The sequence below is a fragment of the Plectropomus leopardus genome, chromosome 20 (genome assembly GCF_026936395.1).
Source record: "Plectropomus leopardus strain MGB_pleo_1.0 chromosome 20, ASM2693639v1, whole genome shotgun sequence".
Taxonomy (NCBI): Eukaryota; Metazoa; Chordata; class Actinopteri; order Perciformes; family Serranidae; genus Plectropomus; species Plectropomus leopardus.
Genome location: NC_142195.1, coordinates 24,041,631 through 24,062,634, shown reverse-complemented (window position 1 = coordinate 24,062,634; position 21,004 = coordinate 24,041,631). Strand labels below are relative to the sequence as shown.

Below are 21,004 nucleotides of genomic sequence, written 5' to 3'. Positions count from 1 at the left end.
ACTTTGTCCAATTTTAATATCTACAGTAAAAGACTGATATACAGGCCTTAGTCTGAAATGACTGAGTCCAAAGATGAGTCTTAATCAAGACAGTTAATAATTGAAACCTGAATAAACTGACGTGATTTCTTTATTAACATGGGAAGGCCGCAATGAGCAATGAAAGTAGGAATGACCCAAAAATGAGCAAGAAATTAGAGGAAAGTACAGGAAAATAAAATGAAAATTTGTAAAAATAAAATTAAATTAATAATAATAAATATAAATAAAATAAAGAAAAAAAGAAAGTCAAAAAAGACAATAACATTTTTCTAAAAATTCTGCAAGATAATTTTAAATATGCAATTACAATTATAAGTATTGTTTTACCCTGCTTTTTTCCTATATATTTTTCCCTAGCTTTTCCAATTTATTGAACATTTCTTACCAAATTGCCTCTTGCCAATTCCCCCAAACCAAATTCCCTAGGGTTTAAAGGTTGAAACACTTGTGAGAGGCGCCTGAAAGCAACACAAAAAAGTGATTTTGCTCCAGGTTTCAAAGCGTTAATAAAACAATGGATGTATAAATGAAAATCTGGTGAAAGTTCAGTCAGGAAGACAATACTTTTCATGCTTAGGCCTGTAATTTTTCTCTCATACCTTGTCATTCGCTCTTTGCACGTATGCTCACTATTTCTCGCTGTCATCGTCGGGACTGTACATTGAGTCATCAGCTGCTCTACAGCTGATTCTCAGTCAACCAACAGTGACACGCCTTCTCTGTCAGGCTATCATTTCACTGCTTCTCATTTTTAAATATGGCTCTCTTTCTTCTCTAGTGCTTTAATGCTGCAGCCGTGCACACCCTCCACCTCCATCACCGTCTAGTCTTCTCGGATTCATTAACCTCATCCGCCTCATCAGCCGCCACCAACTCCACCAGAGTCTGGATTTATCTTGCTGCCGCTCACATGTTCCTTAATCGCAAAAATCTCCCTCTGGTGTCCAAACATTAAAGCCGTATTCTTAAATCTTAATCAGCACGAATCATCTGTGAATCTGTTCACCCATATTATGTTAAACGTTATTTGTACTTCATTCATTCATCTGTCCTTTCTGATTGAAATGAGATTTGACAGTGCAGAGGAACTGGCTGGAGGAAAGAAATGATTCCTGTCACTGGTTCCCAACCTGGAGGACCAAATCCGACCGAAGGTCGCCAAAATTTTAAGGGGGGTTGTGAGGCCTTCTTGTTTTTAAGTGGTTAAAGAAATATTTTATGTATATACAGCAGTCCAATCTCTCTCTTAAAATACATCTCACAGGATAAGGACACGGCGACGACCTGAACACAAGCGGTATTCACACAGCCTTCACCCTCAGCCCTTTTTACACAGAGATTTAGAACAAAAATACAATAAAATTACTAAAAAGAGCATTTCTATAACTGAACCATAACACAAGAAAAAAATTAAATACCAGCTAAAATACACCACAATATTGGTGTTTATAAGATGTACAAAATTCCTGCAACAGTGCTTTGAAACAGTGACAAAGCAAATTACCTAAAACATAGTTTTAAAATGGGGGGAATATTAGAAAATTATAAAAAACAAAATAAAATAACGAAAAATGTCCAGAAAAATATATGTAGAATCATTATAATTTAATCATTATAATCATTATTAATCATTATAATAAAATTTATGTTACAGAAAAGAATACTTTTTTTTAATTTCTACACTTTTTCCAGCTAATGTATTGTTTGTTTGCTTTTACTTTCCTTTTTTTGTGCTTATTTTCAGGTTATTTTCTTGCAACTTTTTAATAATTTCTTGCTATTTTTTAGGCCACGTTTTTAGAAGAAATAAAACCAATTTTTGTAGGTTTCAAAGGGTCAAGGAAAAAGGTTTGGAACCACTGCTCTGAGTTACACTGTGAGTTCCCTGTTGACTGTCAAATATGACATTTGATCTTTTTTTTGTAATAGTATCACAAAAGTTAACAAGCAGTTAAATTATTAACCATTTTGGAGATGAGTAAAAAAAACTGAAACCACTCAAATGATTTCCAATAAACTTAGTCGTTACTAAAAAATACATTCATTATCAAACCAGGAACCACCATGTAGAGGAAGTAGCCCAGCAGCACCATGAAGAGCAGCAGCAGGGCAGTGATGGAGAAGCAGAGCGAGTGTGATCGCATCAGTCTGAGGCCTCCGAAAACACAGCAAGGGCAGCGTCCACGTGTGTGTGTCTCCGGCTGCCCCTCCACAGCAAAGCAGCACAACGGTGACACCGGGTTGACCTGGAGTGCAGGGGCAGGGCTGATGACGAGAGCCGGCCCGTAATCATAAATGTTGCTACTGTACGACTCCTCCTGCAGCCTCCTGATCTCCCACTGCAGGAGCGGGGTGGTCTGTCGACAGAAGGGGCACTGCAGACGTCCCTGGACCTTGGCTCGTCTCATGATGCCAGCCACGCAGTGGTGGCACAGTGCGTGGTTGCAGTGGAGCAAGGTGATGCGGTGATCCCCGTGCGAGTCGAACAGCTCGCTGCAGATGGGGCACTCGTGCCGACTGCTGTCACTGCACAAGCTCCTGACACTTCCACTGCAGCCCGGCTCATCCCTGCCAGCCAATTCCAGCTCTTGTGGAACAGATGTCTTTGGGTCAGCCCCATCTGTCGCTGCTCGCGTGTCTGCTTCCTGATTCTCATCACGGCTGTCCTGATGTTTGTGCTGAAGCAGAGGCTGTGTGACGGAGAGGCTCTCGTCTTCCTGCTCGCCCCTCGTAGTGTAAAAAACTCTGACATGAGTCTCTTCTGTAGCCGGCACGTGCTTGACTTCAAGTGTAACGCCTTCGTTGTCACTTTCATCTGCCTCAGCCATCCTTCATGACAAAAAGATTCTGTCTGTTCGAACACAAGCTGTTTCCCTATTACAGCACAACCTCCTTTCTTCCTGAACAAAGCTCGAGTGAGCCAATTGTTAATGTAATGCTTCAGTATAACAAAGGCAACACAGTCCTCTCCACCATAAACCCAGATAAGATAAGCACATTCACAGATAAGGAGTGCTAAGCAATAACATGAGCCTCAGAGAAGTGCCACTGGCCAAGTAGTACAGTGAACATTTCACTATTCCACTCAATTTAACACGCTAATGTATTCAGTGCAACGGAAAGCTTTTGCCAGTCGAGAAATGCATGAGCAAACACATTAGAGGCGAGCAGACGGATTTATTTTGCATATTTAAATAAACAGTACATCTGTAGATTAGACAGCGACAAAAATACATTTTAATATTGACGGGGGAGCAGAAGAGAGAAGGTCATCTGATATTCACAGCAAGTATTGTGCTTTTTAACATCGCTGGTTATTTGCTGTGAAATGTGCCTTCCCTCCTCTATGACCATCTGACAATCTAACGGAAATTAAAATGTAATGCCGAGCAATCCCACATAATCACCACATCACCACAGGCGACTGCAGATTATAGCACAGTATCGTTTGATAAAGCCCCACAGCATTGTAGTCAACAGTGATTAAGTCAGTAATGAGTCCACTGTCGTACAAGCAGATCTGCTACAGCAGTTACTCAAATTAAACTATACATACTTCACGCCGCAGAGCTGAACCAGCTGAAGTGCAAGACACCACTAGACCTCCCGCCACGTGGTTGTTTGCCTCCGCGCACCAGTCAAGCTGCACTGACAGTTTACAACCATGTCTGTGAAAACACGGCTGCTTCACACACATCTTGCAGAAGATCTATACAGCTAGCACAGTTTTGCAGTGGGCATCCAAGGTCCTTGAGTTATGGCCAAAAACATTATGTATGAGGTCACTGTGACCTTGACCTTTGACCTTTGACCTTCCATCACCAGATTGTAATCAGTTCATTCTTGAGTCCAAGTGGACGTTTGTGCCAAATTTGAGGAAACTTCCTCAAGGCCATCTTCAGATATTGCATTCACAAAAATGAGATGGATGCAAGGTCACAGTGACCTTGACCTTTGAACCCCCCAATCTAAGCAGTTCAACCTCGGGGCAACTCAAAGGTTTGTGTGGAAATTTATGGAAATTTTCTCAAGGTGTTCTTGAGATATCACGTTTACAAGATGAAACAGACAAGGTCACAGTGACCTTGACCTTTGACCACCAAATTTGGGTCATTGTTGATTCCAAGAGAATGTTTGTGTCAAATCTGAGACATGTTGACAAGAACGTACCACACGGACAGACAACCCAAAAACATCACGTCTCTGGCCTCAGCTCTTCGCGGCGCAGAGACATAGAAATAAAAATAAAAAATAAAAGTAAAAGCAGTCGATGCAGAGACAAAACACAGTCACAAACCAAAACACAAAGACACACAGTGTCTGAACCAGCCACGCCTAACTGCAGACCATCACCTGCATAGACACGGCGCTTAGCATTGGCGTAGAGTAATTAGGGGTCCGGGTGTCTGAGTGCAGCTCAGGAAAAAAAGAGCGAGCCCACCATGCCACAAACCACACAGCAAAACAAACCAAATAATGCCGAAATACTGCAGGATTGTGATATGGCTGTTTTCTTGCAGGACTCTCTAAAATCATGAGGTTTCATCTGGGTGTGGTGCCTTACGTCCTGCGTCAGACACATCAGTGCTGTGAGCCTGACGCGCCCTCATTGGCTCGCTTTGGGTCGTCTCATCACTTGTTGGATGAGCTACCAAAACCAGAACCTAAAAAGCTGTTTTTTAACCAAATCTTTGCCTTAACCCCAAGATTAAATCTACAGGAGAGTTCACGCCTATAAATGTACCTTCAAAAGGATTTTTTTTTACTTATTGTGATCAATTGTTGAGGATAAATTTGGATCATATGGACCCACTAGAAGACAGGTAAAATGCTGCCCCTATTTCATGGAAGCATGTGTCCATGAATTACGTATTACACTGCCATGACTCAAAAATTACCATCAGCTAAACGTTGAGTAACCCGAGATATCAAAGAGAAAACAAACACACCTGCAGCAGAGGCAGATAAAGCCAAAGTGAGAAAGAAAGCGATACCAAATCATAGTATTGTGAGACATTACTGCAGAAGAAGTGGTTCACAGGCAGGTGGTTTATATTAACTCATATCAAAGAAAACACAGATCAGACTGTACTGGTTACACGTATATCCTGTTTATGTATAATTCACATATTGCAGAGAAAAGTGACAATCTAATGATCTTATCGGCGTTAAAACGAGGCAATTGTGGTGTGCGTAGTATTGCTTCTTTTGTATTTTAGCACTGGTTCATTATAATTTCACATTCAAGGGCTGAATCCTTTCACACACTGACAGCTATAGGCACTTGCGTATATAAAGCTGTTAAGTCGAATTATCCACTTCAATTAGACTTATAAAAGGAGGTTATAAGGTTAAACGTAAGGTTCAGGCTTTTAAAAGAGGCAGGTGTCCCATCATTTATTACACGTGAGAGATAAAAATCAATCCTGGACGCCCACCTCTGAGACCTCTGATTAATGTCAACCCTGACCTGACATCTTCTCTGCTGATCTCTCCTGCTGTAGTTCAGCGGGGTCAGAAGTCTAAAGTGTCGCGCTGGTATTGCAGCCGCGGGCTGTTCTCGCTGTAGAACTGACTGAACCAGCGCCTGTGCTTCTGGATGGCTGCGTCCTCCTTCACCAGGAGAGGCTTGGAGATGTACTTCTTATTGTTCCAGATCATCACGTCCCGCTCAAACTGCACACAAGAAAACAGAAGAAGGTCACTGCACAGGCTTGTACACTTGAGTAAATATGAATGGTAATTTATGTTAACACATATGATGTACTGTAGGCGTGGATGGATTACTGAACAGGCCTACAGGACACAAGCCCAGGAGGGACTCGTCTGACTTTCACCTGCAAAATGTCACTCAAATTAACATATACAGACCAGGAGGAGATTTCAAACAGACATAAAAACGCCCCGCAAAGGAAGTGCAAACAGACAAAATGACTACAAAAAGGGGCTTAACAACCACAAAGAAAAACAAATTGACCAAAACACCAATAACATTACCACAGAGAGACACAAAACCCCATGAAATTACCACACTAAGACACAAAATAACCACAAAGGGACCACAAAGAGACAAAATGGATATAAAGGAGGGCAAAACAACCACAAAGACACACAAAATGACCGAAACCCTATAAAATTACCAGAAAGAGATATGAAATGACCACAATGAACTGCAAAGAGAGAAAATTACTAGAGAAGGAGCAAACCAATTGGGGCAGAGAGACAACCAACAAAAACAACCGAAAAACCTGCAAAATTACCAGGAAGAGTTACAAAATGACCATGAAACCCACAAAATGACTACAAAGACACACAAAGTGACCAAAAAACCCACAAAATTACCTGAAAGAGACACAAAATGACCACAAAAACCCACAAAATCAATCAAAATGAAAAATAACCACACAGAGATGTAAAAAGACAACAAAAAGAGATGGAAACCACCCCAGAATCTGAGCCTTTGCTCCTATGTGGTGGAGACATTTCCATATCTGTACCCACAGGCTGACTGTCTCATAATCCACCCGTGATTATAGGTTTATTTTAAAACCTTCTAGTCAATTATACATGTTTGTTTTTATGCTCAGCGCTTCCTCATCCTCATTACTTCCCTCCAGCACTTGTTAATAAAACAGGTGACACAGTTAAAGAAGATTTGAGAAAAACAAACAAACACACTTTCACTTTACAGGGATTAAAAATCAAATAATGACTAAAAAAACTTCCTTTTTTAACCGTCTTGCTGCATTAATTTATTAGAATTAATCGGCAGGGCTTTCTGTGTGAAGCTGATTAAATGTCACTCCACTGTTTCTCCATCAGCTGCTGAGATTTGGCATTTCGTTTCAAACTCAAACTCCACCTCTTGAAATGTCGTTAAACCGAGGCTCCTCTGGTGGCTCTTTGTTAATGCCAGAAACAAAATGACAAAATTTAACCCATTCAGAACCCGGTTATTTTCAAAACAGTGTATTTCTACTGTAAATTCTCACATAAATCATTGGCAAAAAACTTTCTTACTCTCTTCATTCTTGAATCAAGTAGTTCTTCATTTAATTCTGATTTTTTTAATTATCATTTCATTTTGGTAAAGTTCTTGTCAGGCTGCGTATTTTCAGTTCACTTATTATGGTAATGAGAAAAATGATTAGCAGAGAAAAATGTTTATATTCTCAAATGTATAGAAAAAAGTATTGTTATGGTATCCACACTTAAGATTTACAAAAATTCAAACAGTGCCCGGTCCTGAAAACACAGGCATCTACTGATATGTGTCTGTAAGAGGCCACATTATTGCATTAGCACCTCAGCAGCAGAGCCAGAAAGGTCAGAGGATGTTGGTGCAGTATTTTGGAGGAAGGATTAAATTTCGAAAATCCGAGTCTGCTTCAGCTTACTGTCAGTTACACTTAAAGTGGGGCTGCTAATAACGTGGTAAAAAGGGGAAAGCTTTCAGCCGCTAGGGGGCGCCAATGGAGGCTGGCAAAATAAATTATTATAATTATATAAATTATAAAATAAATAAATTCCAACAAAACATTTTCAGTATTTCTAATTAAAACAACGGTTTAGTCTATTTCATAATGACAACCCTTTCTCTTGAAAATTATGGGTTTTTTTTTGGGGGGGGGGTCATTTTTTTTTTCTTATTTTGTATGCGACCAACAAACAAAAAGCACATTGGACCTTTTCAGGCTCCAGACATGTCTGTGGGTGGACCTGTCTTTGAGAACGGCACACAATCACCCTCTGCATCTGTTTTCTGTGACTGATCCAACTGCTAAACTTATTTTGGCCAAATTCTTAAGGACGCTTTAGTGCAAGCCCACCCATTACCTATTCAGAAAAAATACTTTTATCTTTTGTTTTCTGAGCCAATTCATTGTTTTTCCATTTCTTAACCCAGCGACTGTGTTCTTTCGCTTCACCACACAGCTAATTATCAAGTTTAATGAGAGCTATTTACACCTTTTCTGTGACTGTGTGGTGTTACTTCTGGTGCCAGCGAGGAGGAAGAGTTAAACCAAAGGCTGAGTGGGAGGCAAATGCACACAAAGATCCCTCCACATCACAGCAATCCTAAATTACAAACTCACCACGAATACACAACAGTCTTCTAAAAGAGGTATGTAAATTATAATCATGCAGATCAGATACTTTAATTTAAGTAATATCAGTTATACATAACTCCTACAAACAACTGCACTACAATCAGTTCAATAAAAATGTAAATGCACGTTTAATAAACCACATTTTGTATTTAACACTCTACTATTTTCAATGCAATCATCAACTGGCGTGAACAGACTGCCTGTCGCAACAAATGCAGCTACAGAGCCAGTTTTTGATACTGATTGTTTTTTCACTGGTGAGGGGATACTTGGCTGAATTCTTTTTTAAAGGGGTACATTATTGAAAATAGTTGCATATTATGTATATTATGCATACAGGGTTTGTACAGATAAAGGTGGGTCAAATTCAAGGACTTTCAAGTTTTCATTTTTATTTTTAAGGGTGAAATTGTTTTCTCCACAACCAGCTGTTGCAAGAAAATTGTGCAAATTTGTAAATGGAGCAAACGTGCTACCACGGCCTAAAATGTATTGTTAATTAACTGCTGCTTATTGACTGCATGATTACAGATAAAAACTAATGGCTGACGGTGAGCCAGTGTGTGTTTTTCTTACCATTTAAATTTTTCACCAACAGTGCATTGCTTCCTAGTTCAAACTAATACATCTTATAAAATAATTCATCTTTCACTTGTCCTCTCAAGTATTCAAGTACCTTTCAAGGTATTAAATGATTTACATTCATAAGTGTTGAATTCAAGTACTTCAAGGACCTCAAGCACCTTGTATGAACCTCATGTACATACTGTCGCAGTCTTTTGCTGCTGGACAGTATTTTGACGAGGGTGCAGAGACTGAGAAACACAGTGAAACCAAACAGCGTGACGGACTGTGTGACTGATAGCAGAAGGCCCGTGTGTACTGCACCTGAATGCACTCTGCTTTGAGGATGAATTTGGGCACCAGCGGTGGGATATTAGACTGATAGAAGATGGTGTGAGAGACAGACTGCAGCAGAGGCTCCACTGGAGTCACACACTGCACGATGACCCCCCGACCCAAGAAACTGTGGTCAAACAGCAGAAACACCACTCCTGGACCCACCTGAAACACAGACAGATGTATGAGATCACTGTGTATTCATTTTTTACATATGCATGTTGTATTAAAATATCTAAATAATGATTTATGTACAGTATATATAACAAAGTGTTAGAACACTTTAGAATTTCTTTTAGATAATATGGAAAACTTAGTTGGAATAAATGAATTTGTATGGGTTACCGACTTAAATACTTGTGTTCATAATTATGGTAAATAAGCATTTAGTTACCAGATTTATAAACACAATTTTTATTAATGTTAAATCCTCATAAAATTAAAATTTTACAGTGTTATGCATTGTTACCACGATTATGAGCAAGTTGATTTCTAATAAAACATCAAATTTGTCCAACAAATGTTTCCACATTATTTAAAACGAATTTTAAAGTAATTAACAAAATTAAATATAACATGACAAAAAAATAAATAAAACAACAAAAAAAATGATAATAAATTATATTTTGAGTTATTTAAACACAGGCCCATCTTACAGAGTTTTTATATAGAAACAGTGTGTTGATCAGACCTGAACGCAGATGATTTATTAGAGAACGACTCCTTTACATGCATGATTAAGCCCAGTAATGACCGCCTCTCATATTGTCATGTATATAATTTCATCCAACAATGAGGCTGCTAACATCCCCTCCTACATGCATTACAGTAACCATCTTCCCCCTTTGTGTTGGATCTTATAGGATCCTCCTCCCTCTGCAACTGGTGAAACTCCTGAGATTAGTGGTTTCAGAGAACACTTATTTATCATATAAAATTCACTATTCAAGATGAAAGGAGTAGTTGCTAATGACCCAGGCAAAACTAAAGCGTCATTCGCACCAGACCGTCATTTTTCTCTGCTGTACCTATATGAACACTGAGTTCAGACCACCTGCTGGTTCTGTAATTATCGCTTTTGTTCTAACCCACACAGTTCACATGTTCGGGCCCTGTGCAGTTTTTGGGGCTGCACCAAATGTCACTCTTACATGTGAAGCTTCTGTTGAGGTTTTAAATGTCTACAGCATGAATAGTCATGCCAAAAAAACTCTGCAGCATCTAAATGATGACTTAGAATTGAATGTCAACGTAATGAATGAAACTTCGAACTATTCGGTACAGCTCTAACTGTTTTCATGAACACTTAAAATCTGCACTAAGAGAAACACTATATAATAATAATAATAATAATAAAAATAATAATAATAGACGTCATACAATAATGATAATAATTTAACATTCATTTACAGAAATACAGTTCTGTGCTCTTGAGTTGAGTTACAATATATATTTTTATCTGGAAAGCCATGAAGGTGAGTGATCATTGTTTAAATTTTAACAGAATTATTGCTTAAAAAAGTGTATGTGGACTATGGGACTAAACCCAAACAATCTACATTATATTTGTTTATTTGTTTTTATTTTTATTGACTTTTGTCTGTTATTCTTCTTGTTTTTTAAAGAATTGTCGTTGTTTCCTAAGTAGCAATGATGTGTAGACGAAGGAACCGCCGCTGACACCGACTTGGTTGCATAAGAATTAATTTATTACAACAAAGTTCAGCATCCACCAGGCACCATGGTCTGCCAGGGAGAAGATTCAGGACCAATGCGAATCTCTGTCTTACAATTCATGCATGTCTCTTAAATAGGTACAAGCATCTACACATTCATCAGTAAACATTCCTCACCTATTGTGTTCAATCACAAAAATAACCCCCCAAGGGGCCACAGTCCATGTCATTTAAGCCTAGTATCAATATTCTACTCATCTAACTCCGAGACGTAATCATCCCTAGACCTCTGACCTCAAGATAAGACCCATACAAACAAAGCATAATACACCTCAGAATCTTTATGTCTTCCTGACGTCATCTTTATAGCATCGATTGTTGAGTTTTTATTCGGTTATATGTTTGCACTAAAGGGTAAATATATGAACTTAACTGTACCTGTCTGGCCACGACACGAACATCCAGAAGAGGCCAGTGGCATCCAAACACAGTGAGCGAATGCTTCACCAACATTCGAGAACAATGCTTGTTAGGCTCTGACTCTGGTTCCCACTGAACCTTAAATAAACACACAAACATGCAGATGACAAAGAACATAAAGACGCATCCAGAAACAGAAATACAATGATCAACAGTCCTCCAAGTGTTCATCCCACATGATTTGTGCAAAGGACTGTCAGAAATTTGGAATTCAGACAATGATTTCTATTTTTAAAAATTCTGGCTGAAGAGTGTTATTTTGATCATTTTTATTTCTGTGCCTGCAGTTTAAAGGCATGTTTTCTTTAAAATTTGCCAAAAAGAGAAAAAAAACAACAACCAAAAGAATTTAGAGAAAAATAAAATTGCCAAAAATATTTTAAAAATCTCTAAAACATTTTAAAAGAAAAAAAAATCACCAATTTTTTTTAAAAAATTACCTAAAATTTTACTGACCAAAAATTGCTAAAAGAAAAAAAGGCATATATTCTTCTTCTTTTTCTTCTCACATGCTAGAAACACCTGATTTTAAATTATTGCATTTAATATTTTCAATTTAAAAAATAAAGAAAATGTGGTTATTTCTCTTCTGGCATGGCCTAAAACAGTATGTTAAGAATGTCCTTAATGCTTTTGAAATTTTTGAACTAATTTGGCATGGAGGATTGTAAAAGCACCATTATGAGTGGTATCTTCCAGCTGAGACAGATTCTTACCTTCCAGTCATGCCGCAAAAATTCCCATGTTTTGCTGTTGGTGTAACGCAGATCTACTCCGCTGACAATGCCTGGCGTGTGCAGGTGAGCCAGGTGAGCGATGTCTGCTGCATTTTCCGGGATCTCCTGTAGGGGTGAGAGTCAAGTCAGGTTTAGTCAAATAAATTTCTGGAGCACATGTAAAACATGAGCTGATCCAAGTGCTTTATGAAAAGGCAGAATGACAAAGTCACAGAAAACACAACAAAATCAAGCAAAAACGCAGGCAGAGACCAAGATAAAATAAATGAGTAATGCAAAACAGCCATTATAAGAGGCCCATTAGTATTATCAATTTAAGTACATTAACAAGCCAAAAGAGAGTTGAGCTTTAAGCTGTACTTTTCAACAGTTTAGTGGAGGAGCACATCTAATGTGGCTCGCAATTTGTTCCACAGATTGGGGCCCACAATCAAGATGCCACTATGCTTCTGCCGAGTCCAGGACCTGAGTGACCCAGGTGGGGTGTAGCAGATTAAAAGATCAGGTAATTATGAGTTAACCAATCCATAAAGTGCTATACAAACAAAAAGTTAAGTCTTAAAATGAACTCTAAAACAGACAGGGAGTCAGTGTGGGGGGGCGGCGAGTACAGAGGAATTAATGCTGCAGCATCATTCTGCACATACTGCTTACTGCAAACACCTGACACCTTTTTTTATTTTCAAATTAACTTAAACATCTTCACCGTGAGCAAATAAAATCAGAATCAGAATAGAAATACTTGATTGATCCCCAGGGGGGAATTGTGGTCCGTCACAGTCGCTCTGATGCCAAGCATAGAGAATTTTATGTAAAAATAAGTACAAGCCCAAAGTATATAAAAAAATAAAATATATGATAAAAATACAGTAATAATAAAACAATGTTAACACTAGTATGTAAAATATTTAAAATGATAAATATGCATAATGTGTTGAGTGTGTAAAGAATATTAAACTATGTGCTACAAAACAATATATATAATCTAAATCATATACAAAGTTAAAAATATAAAGAATGTATGTATGATGCAACAATGTTCAACACAATATATGCATACGTAGGTAGGAATAATAGTGTGAATATATACAATATATGAAATATGCGTAAGAGATGTTAAATACACATTCAAGAGTTGGAAGAATATTGCACTGATTAAAGCACAGTTCAGACAGTGTGTACTCAATTCTTTAAATTACTAAACTGAATTAAAAACACATCCACACACATAAATATGCACCTACCTCTATGTGAGCGTTGATGAAATGTTCAGTTCTCCCCCGATAGACCCACTCGCCCTTCGTGATTTCCTGCTGCTCTGGGACGGTCCACTGAGGATCTTCTCCGTCGCAGTGAAACCAAACCAGGATCTGACCGTTGACCTCACAGCTGGGCCAGCAGCGCACCTTTGCAAACTCGGGCACTGAATGACAAAATAAAAATAAAACCCAGTTTCTTCCATCTGCAGGTATATGGGAAATAGGTAGCATTTTATTTGCTTAATAGTATATTCCCAGCTTCAACACTGTATTTCAAATATGACCAACAAATATTGTGGCCTATTGACTCTTGATAAGACAACTTTAGCTAATTTAATGAATAAACACTATAGAAAATGACATAATACCATAAAGTCAGTTAATTAACTGATCATATTCATGATCCTTAGGGGATATAACATTTTTATGAGGGGGCACTCCTTTCCTCTAGTGCCACCTTCTGGACCAATTCTCAACTTTGTACAGAAATTAATGTACAGATCTGAACAAAATATGTCCAGATTGGCTGTAAATATTCATGTTCTCTGGGGTATCAAGCTTGATACTTTTCGCTGACCCCTTGACCTTTCTACAAGCGCCACCATGGGCCCGAGTTTTTAAACTATACACAAAAATTTCAGCATCTCTTGCACCAACACACAGGCCGAAATGTTCAGGTTAGCCACCAGATATCTGTCACAAGATATCCTGCAGCACCACCCTCAGGCACTACCTTTGCATTTTACTGCTGAGGCTCTGAGAACAGCTTAAATATCAAGATCTTGTTTCTTCCACAACCAGGAAAGGCTTTTCCCATTTTAGAAACCGTAAAAGACCTACAAGTAACGTGTGTGAAAGGGTTCAATTAATTGCATTTTTTCAAAATAATGAATGAGCTATAATTAGCAAGCAGCGAGGAATAATCTCTTAATAGAGAAAAAAATGTATTGACCAGCAATAAAATCACTTGTTAGTTGCAGCCCTAGTTAATTGTAAATTTAGATTATATACTAAATCGAGGTATATCATAGCGCTGAGACACTGTAATTTCTTATTTAATGCTACATGTGTTTTGCAGAATAAAAATCTATTGGAAACCAGCTTTAATTCATACCTTTCTCTGCATAGGGGATCCTCACACACTTGCCATCGCTCCCTCGAAACTGCCATCCATGAAAAGGGCATTCGATGCAGCTTCCCACCACTCGTCCTCCAACGGCCAGGTTGGCCCCCAGGTGAGGGCAGTAGGCTTCCAACACGTGGGCCTTCCAATCCTGGCCCCGAAACACTGCCACCTGCTCACCTTGGGAAAAATATAACATTCACGAAAACAACTTTAAACTATCTCATGAATGAGCTGCCACTTTGAAACACAACGGTAGCTGCAACACCTGAAATGTAAATACAAAAAAATGAAATCAGCAACTTGGTATGAAATGTTTCACAAACTTCTGTGGTGGAACCCAAAATCAGAAATGTTCAAACTCTATACATAAAGGCTTAAACAGATATGTTGTAGGTGCCTTTAAATGCTTATTTTGGCTTTCGCCACCCTCATTCCACCGTCTGTCTTTTGTAAATGATAAGTTGCAAAGTTTGAAAGTTAAAGTCACTGATTTAGATGGTAACACTCGGCCTGGTCCAGAGATAGATTACAGCTGCGGTACAGTAGGTCTCGGGACCCACTTTGTATGATGCATGTTTGAACTAAATTTGGGCTCAATCAGATGCCATATGTTGCAACGTGTCCTCCAAACCTTTTGGTCACATAGGACTTTTGTTTGTAGTCTACCATCTAGTGTGACCTACAGGAGCATTTGTTAAATACTGTAAGTGTCCCTGATGGTGGCAGGCGATCAACACGCGCTCATACCTAAATGACAAAAGAGGTCGCACAGTTGCAGTTTTGAACATGTAGTTTATGTTGTGAAATGGTCACAGTCGCACCAACACTGCTTTTTTAAGTTTGGAAAAAAAAAACAATCTTGTGGTTTGGGGTAAAATAAGTATGTTTGTTACTAACACAGAAAACGTGACGACAATGTCAACATGACGATGATGTCAACATGACGATGATGTCAACATGACGACGATGTCAACGTGACGACGATGTCAACGTGACAACGATGTCAACGTAACCACAATATCAATATAACCATGATGTCAACGTAACTATGATTTTAATGTCACTATAATGTCAACGTAACAAAGATGTCAATGTGACAACAATGACAACGTGACGACTATTTCAACCTGATGACGATATGTACGTGACGACAATGTCAACATGACGACAACCATGTCAACGAGAAGACAATGTCAACAAGACCATATCAACGAGACAATGATGTCAACATAACTATCACGTCAACATAACTATCATGTCAACATAACTATCATGTCAAGGGAGCAAAGATGTCAATGTGACGACTATGTCAACATGATGACGATAGCAACCTAGTGATGATGACAGCGTGACAGTGAATTCAGCAAGACAACTATGTCAACTTGATGATGATGTCAACTTAACGACGATGTCAACGTGTCGACATTGTCAACGAGACAACATTGTCAGTGTGACAACACTGTCAACGTGAAGATGATTACTATGGCCACTAATGGTCACTGCCTCTCAAAAAAACATAAATATGGGTCATAAGATGTATGAGGTCATATTCTGCAGGAAGACGGGCTCACATGCTGAGCCTGCTGTATCTACTGTATTTGACCTGACCTTTGGCTGAACCGCAGTGTTCAGATTGCGCCCAGATTAGCACTGGCTGGGTGTTTAAGAGTAACCACTGAGCCAGCTCCAGCAGTGTCTAGTCAGATTACTCCTCAGTAAAATTCTTAGAAATCCAAGATGAGGCTCATCCAAATGAGGGGTGACACAGCAGAGCACTGCCGTCCCCAGAACTGAACCACAGCGCAGAGCGTGGGAGCAGCGCAGGGGAAAAGACCCACTAGGCAGAATTTAATATATGATGTAAACAGATGACTGCAGAGAAAAGTTAGGAGACGCTGCAGTCATTCACAGCAGGATGCAGAACCTGAAGGGGGCCACGGTTTGACAGGGACAGGGCCAGGGACAAGAGGAGGAGAAAGGAGACCGGAGGATATGCAAGAAAAACACAATTCTGTCATATTTACTTAAGCATCACAGACAGAAAGGCATTTAAAACAGTCTGTACTTCACTTACTGTTTTCCAACATGTACAGTACACACATTTAGCGACCCCCACTTTGCTAACCATTGATACGCATCACATTTTTAATGTGTGGAGCTAATAACCTGCTGCACGGGTGCTTGCCAAACTAGAATTACGGCCTCATGGTTGTATCCTTCCACCAAACAGGCAGGTTGCAGTTTACATCCACGTCTGTCCAGATTGGTTTGTAGCATGATAGTCGACACGCTTCAAACACGGATGTTGTTGTAATGAAGCTACAAATTCTAAAAACTCGGATGCAAACAAATCGTCAACGCGGCAGCACAGAACATCTATACTATCATAGCAGTTTCAAGGTGCGTGCCCAAGATAAGTGTCACCAGTTCAGTATCTGACCAAATATCTCCCCCTCTATTCCTCAGTCATGGCGTTAAATAATAGCCAAATAAAAGTTTTTGCAGAACATTTTGAAGTCACAGTGAAGTTTACCTTTGGCCTTCTGCAAATAATGTGTCACATCTTCATCACTATTCTTTCAGACATTTGTGTGAAATTCTGTCATAATTAGCGTATGAATTCTTGAGTTACGGCCAAAAACAATTGTTTGAGAGGTCACAGTGACCTTTGACCACCAACTTCTAATAATTTAATTGTTGAGTCGAAGTGGATGTTCAGGCCACATTTCAGGAAAAATACTCAAGGCGTTCTTGAGATATCACAGTCACAAGAATAAGACAGACACAGTCACAGTGACCTCTACCATTGATTACCAATTTCTTCACCAATCCCAGTGGACGTTTGTGCCAAATTAAAAAAAAAAAAAAAGCCCCTAAGGCATTTTTGAGATATTCACGGGTGAGGAGGCATAAAAATCAAATATATAAAGCAGCTAATCAGTCAACATGTGATAAAGATTCATAAAATGAAACACAACATTAAACTTGACACATCGTTCTTGACTGAAGGTCCACGGTCTGGGAAAAGCTAATAAACAGATTTTAAGTTGGGATTCTTTTATTAAATTATCACTGTATTTTTTATTTATTTTATTTTGGTGCTAAAACTATAGTTGATTGATCAATTAGTCAATAATGAAGTGACAGCAATTTGGATTGAATAAGTTTTCAACAGTGTACAAAACATTCTCTATTTACAGCTTAAAAATGTGATTATTTGCTTATTTTCTCTGTTTTGTTTTATCACCATTATTATCGATTAAATATATTAGTGTTTTGGACTTTTGGTTGCACAAAACAAGTCAAAAACATCACCTCAACCTAAATAACCTTATTATGACAGACATTAATAAATTAAGCATTTGTTGATAAGAAAAGTATCATGGCTGATCCTCTCTGCAAGACCAGGCGTTTCTTTTTACTGGTGTGTCTCTTTTTCAGGTAGAAAACCTTTCATATTCTGTTTATCTATGGCAGGTGACGTGACAGACACATAAAAGCAGCACGCGCTCTTTGAAACCTTTTTGAACTCAAACTCAAAGAAACTCTGTGAAGAGATCAAACAGTCCCACCGCGCATCAACACGAGAATAACTAATCTAAAATGTGAGCCACGTAACTGTTTTAAATTGCACAGCGATGAAAAGTTGCCGAAATAAACCATATATATTGCCAGGTGAAATAGATTTAAACTTCGTAACAGAGCTGCAACATATCAGGCAGCACATGCAGAGACGGGATGACACGTTTGAAGCTTTAAAGCTGTGAATGATGAGTTTTATATGATCACAGAGAGACGTGATGCAGGATAGACTGGCTGTCGGATCATAAACACTGAGTCAAAGAGATCAGCTAGTGCTCTTAAGTCAGTCATAAGTGACTTCATAAGATTCATTTGATTTTAAAAGACATGGTGATGTTAAAAGATTTTGATGCGAATAATTCAAGACCTTCTGCATGAAATGGATCCACTTAATGTTTGAATGACGAGGATATAACCTACAGAAATGGACTCAAAAAGGTTCAACTTTATGTTTGCTGCACCTTTAACTGAAGATTTATCAATATATAATTTTGCTTTTTAGTATAATAATAAATAAAACATTGAAATGTGTCAGCTTAGCTCTGAGAATTATAATTACATTATTTTTTTTACCTTTTATAGCCTGCATAAAAACATTAATCAGGGAAAAGATTAATCAGGGGCAGACTGAATGATACTGAAAACATTGTTAGTTGAAGCTTTACTGCCATTATGTAATAATTTAAATGCCTGCATCTCCATAACACTTTTAAGTCAAACAAGCAGTTTAAAGCTTAACGCATCTGAAACAATAAGGCTTTGTTCATAAAGACGAGCGTTACTAAGCACCATGATCGCTAAACAAAAAGGGCAGGCCATTGTTTTTCAAAGGTATACTTTTAAAAAACTTTGTAAATGGAGCTTGTTTGTCCTATCCAAGCAACTCAACCTCAAACACAGTCAAACACAGGGAGGCCAGGTTGAACGGCGAAAATCAGGGTTGTAGAAAGGCCAGCAGTGGCAACTAAGACAAGAAACTGTGCCATCTTTGTTTAATTAAAGTAAATGTTCAAAGAATAATCACAGTTGTATCATCTGTACTAACAATAGCACTTAATATAATATAGAGACTAAATTATATTAATTAAGGTAATTTAAAAAAGAATGCATAGCTGAGTGAGTCTGATTTAGGGATGTAGGGGTGGGCGATATCGATATTATCAATACTGAGATATGAGATATCGTCTGGATATTGTATGTAAGTTTTAAAGGCTGTGCGACAGGAAAGTGGTGATATTTTGGGATCTCGCCAGACCTGCTCTGTTTTATTATTTGCTTTTACACCCTTAGTCACTAAATCCACATTATTGATGAGTGTTTATCAAATATCTCATTGCGTAAATAATTTGTCAAAGCACCAGTAGTCATTTTTACATTATTATTGCAATATCTTACCAAGGTATGTAGAGAAAATTATTGTGATATTTGATTTTCTCCATATTACCCAGCCCTGTGTGAATGTAATTACTGTAAATACGACATTTTATTTTCTGTGCACTGAGAATTACAAAATCTTGTTAAAGGTCTCGTGTGTAAGATTTAGTGGCATCTATAGGTGAGTTTGCAGATTGCAACCAACTGAAACTTCTCCCAGGTGCCAAGCATGGAGAACTAAGGTCGCAAAAGTCACTAAACAGACCTGCTCCATATGTAGGTTATTAAAACACAACTCTAGTTAACATTTATTTTTACAGTGTGGCTAAATATTGTCTGTTGGAGGGCATGATGAATTATTTTTCAAAACGAAATACAATTTATTTCTGCTACTTTGGTGTCTTATGATGGTTACCCACTGTTGATCCTTTTTATCCAGCAATTACTGCTACATGCTGTAAGATTACGGCATCTATTTCATGTTTTAAGCAATGCAACCATCACTGATTGTCCTACCTAGCACAGAGACACTTTTGACCTCCCCTCTCTGCAGCAGGTGCGAGTCCAGCACTCGGTACCAGCCGTTTGGATACACCGGGGGCAGCTCTCCGGTTTTCCTCCTGCGGCGCACCTCGTTTGCAGCCCTGGCTCTGGAGCGACCGTCCTCGGCGATGTAGCCCACATCATCGGGGCCCCTGAGCAGCTCCAGAGGACCAAAGAGCAGCCGGTACAGCCACCCTACAGCGAGGAGGGAAACTCCGGTCAAGACGCAGAGCACAGCGCGCGCGAGCAGACCCGTTTCCCTCCATACCGGATACCCGGTGCCTGCTGGGTCCCCGCTTTGTGTGATCAACATCGCACCTACACCCAGCCCAGTAATCACAGCCACCTTCCCTGTGCACATGCTCCCACTGTGTCCGCGCCTCTCAGCGTCTCTGTCGGTGAGGTTGACATGTGATAGTTGTCTGGACGCTTTGGAGACGAGATTTGCCACTTTGTTTAAGCCACACCCGGCTGGCGTTTGGCACCGAGCAAAACTTTTATTTAGGGCCCCTTGTTTTCTCTGTGCTGCTAACAACCCACCTGGATTTGCCTGATTAGATTACATGAGATCAGAACAGCTCCGTGCAAATGTTTTCAAAATAAAAGCACTGAGAATATTTGGTCCTGTGGCCTTCTTTCATTCTTTAAGGTCGCTAATCGCCACAAAAACAGTTTTTTTCAGACTGCAAACGTGAAACTGGCTGAACCCTTAAAAACCTGGAAGGACAAGACTTTTCTTATGCTGTGTTCAGACACCTATCACATGCAATTAAAAATTAAATTAAAATTAAATGACTAAAAAATAATTTTAAAAAAAAGGTAAAATGTCCAGAAAATTATATCATCATTATTATAAAAATTATTATAAAAATCCTTTTTAATCATGCCTAACACTGATGATGGGCACTATTTGACATCGGCATCACTGAAAAAAAGCCACAATGTTTTTAATGCCATCCTCAAAAAATAATTTAGATAAATAAGAATATGTGCATTATGCAGTCATGCATATAACACAAAACTGCATGTTTAAGAAGGAGTCCCACTTATGTTAGTGGTACAAGGCTGCACCAGAGAGCATCAATTACAAGTACGAACCCCCACTAGAGGGCACAGTCTCCACAAAGGCCCAGTGAGTCTGCAAATCACTGCAGGTAGATTTGCATGCACTCTC

The 21,004-nt window shown here is 38.9% G+C and overlaps 2 protein-coding genes across 2 annotated transcripts; both read right to left on the bottom strand.

Moving 5' to 3' along the window:
• Positions 1 to 1,680: 1,680 nt before the first annotated feature.
• On the bottom strand, positions 1,681 to 2,948 carry LOC148186221 (uncharacterized). Its single transcript, XM_088071103.1, has one exon. It carries the CDS (start codon positions 2,868 to 2,870, stop codon positions 2,061 to 2,063), a length of 810 nt encoding a protein of 269 aa, XP_087927229.1. The 5' UTR covers positions 2,871 to 2,948; the 3' UTR covers positions 1,681 to 2,060.
• A 261-nt stretch (positions 2,949 to 3,209) lies between these two features.
• LOC121960166 (cholesterol 7-desaturase nvd) lies at positions 3,210 to 20,432 on the bottom strand. Its single transcript, XM_042509774.2, has 7 exons — positions 19,804 to 20,432; positions 14,320 to 14,508; positions 13,191 to 13,369; positions 11,926 to 12,051; positions 11,168 to 11,287; positions 9,042 to 9,218; positions 3,210 to 5,718 (listed from the first exon to the last, which is right to left on the bottom strand). The coding sequence occupies exons 1-7, from the start codon at positions 20,189 to 20,191 to the stop codon at positions 5,557 to 5,559; spliced, it is 1,341 nt and encodes a 446-aa protein (XP_042365708.2). The 5' UTR covers positions 20,192 to 20,432; the 3' UTR covers positions 3,210 to 5,556.
• Between the last annotated feature and the right edge of the window lie 572 nt (positions 20,433 to 21,004).

Coding starts and splice junctions, on each gene's coding strand:
- LOC148186221 (XM_088071103.1), bottom strand. CDS start 2,870: ATGGCTGAGGCAGATGAAAGTGACAACGAAGGCGTTACACTTGAAGTC.
- LOC121960166 (XM_042509774.2), bottom strand. CDS start 20,191: ATGTGCACAGGGAAGGTGGCTGTGATTACTGGGCTGGGTGTAGGTGCG. Junction 12,052..13,190: donor TCATCAACGCTCACATAGAG/GTAGGTGCATAT, acceptor TCACCCCTACAG/GAGATCCCGGAAAATGCAGC. Junction 5,719..9,041: donor TCAAAGCAGAGTGCATTCAG/GTGCAGTACACA, acceptor TCTTGTGTGCAG/TTTGAGCGGGACGTGATGAT.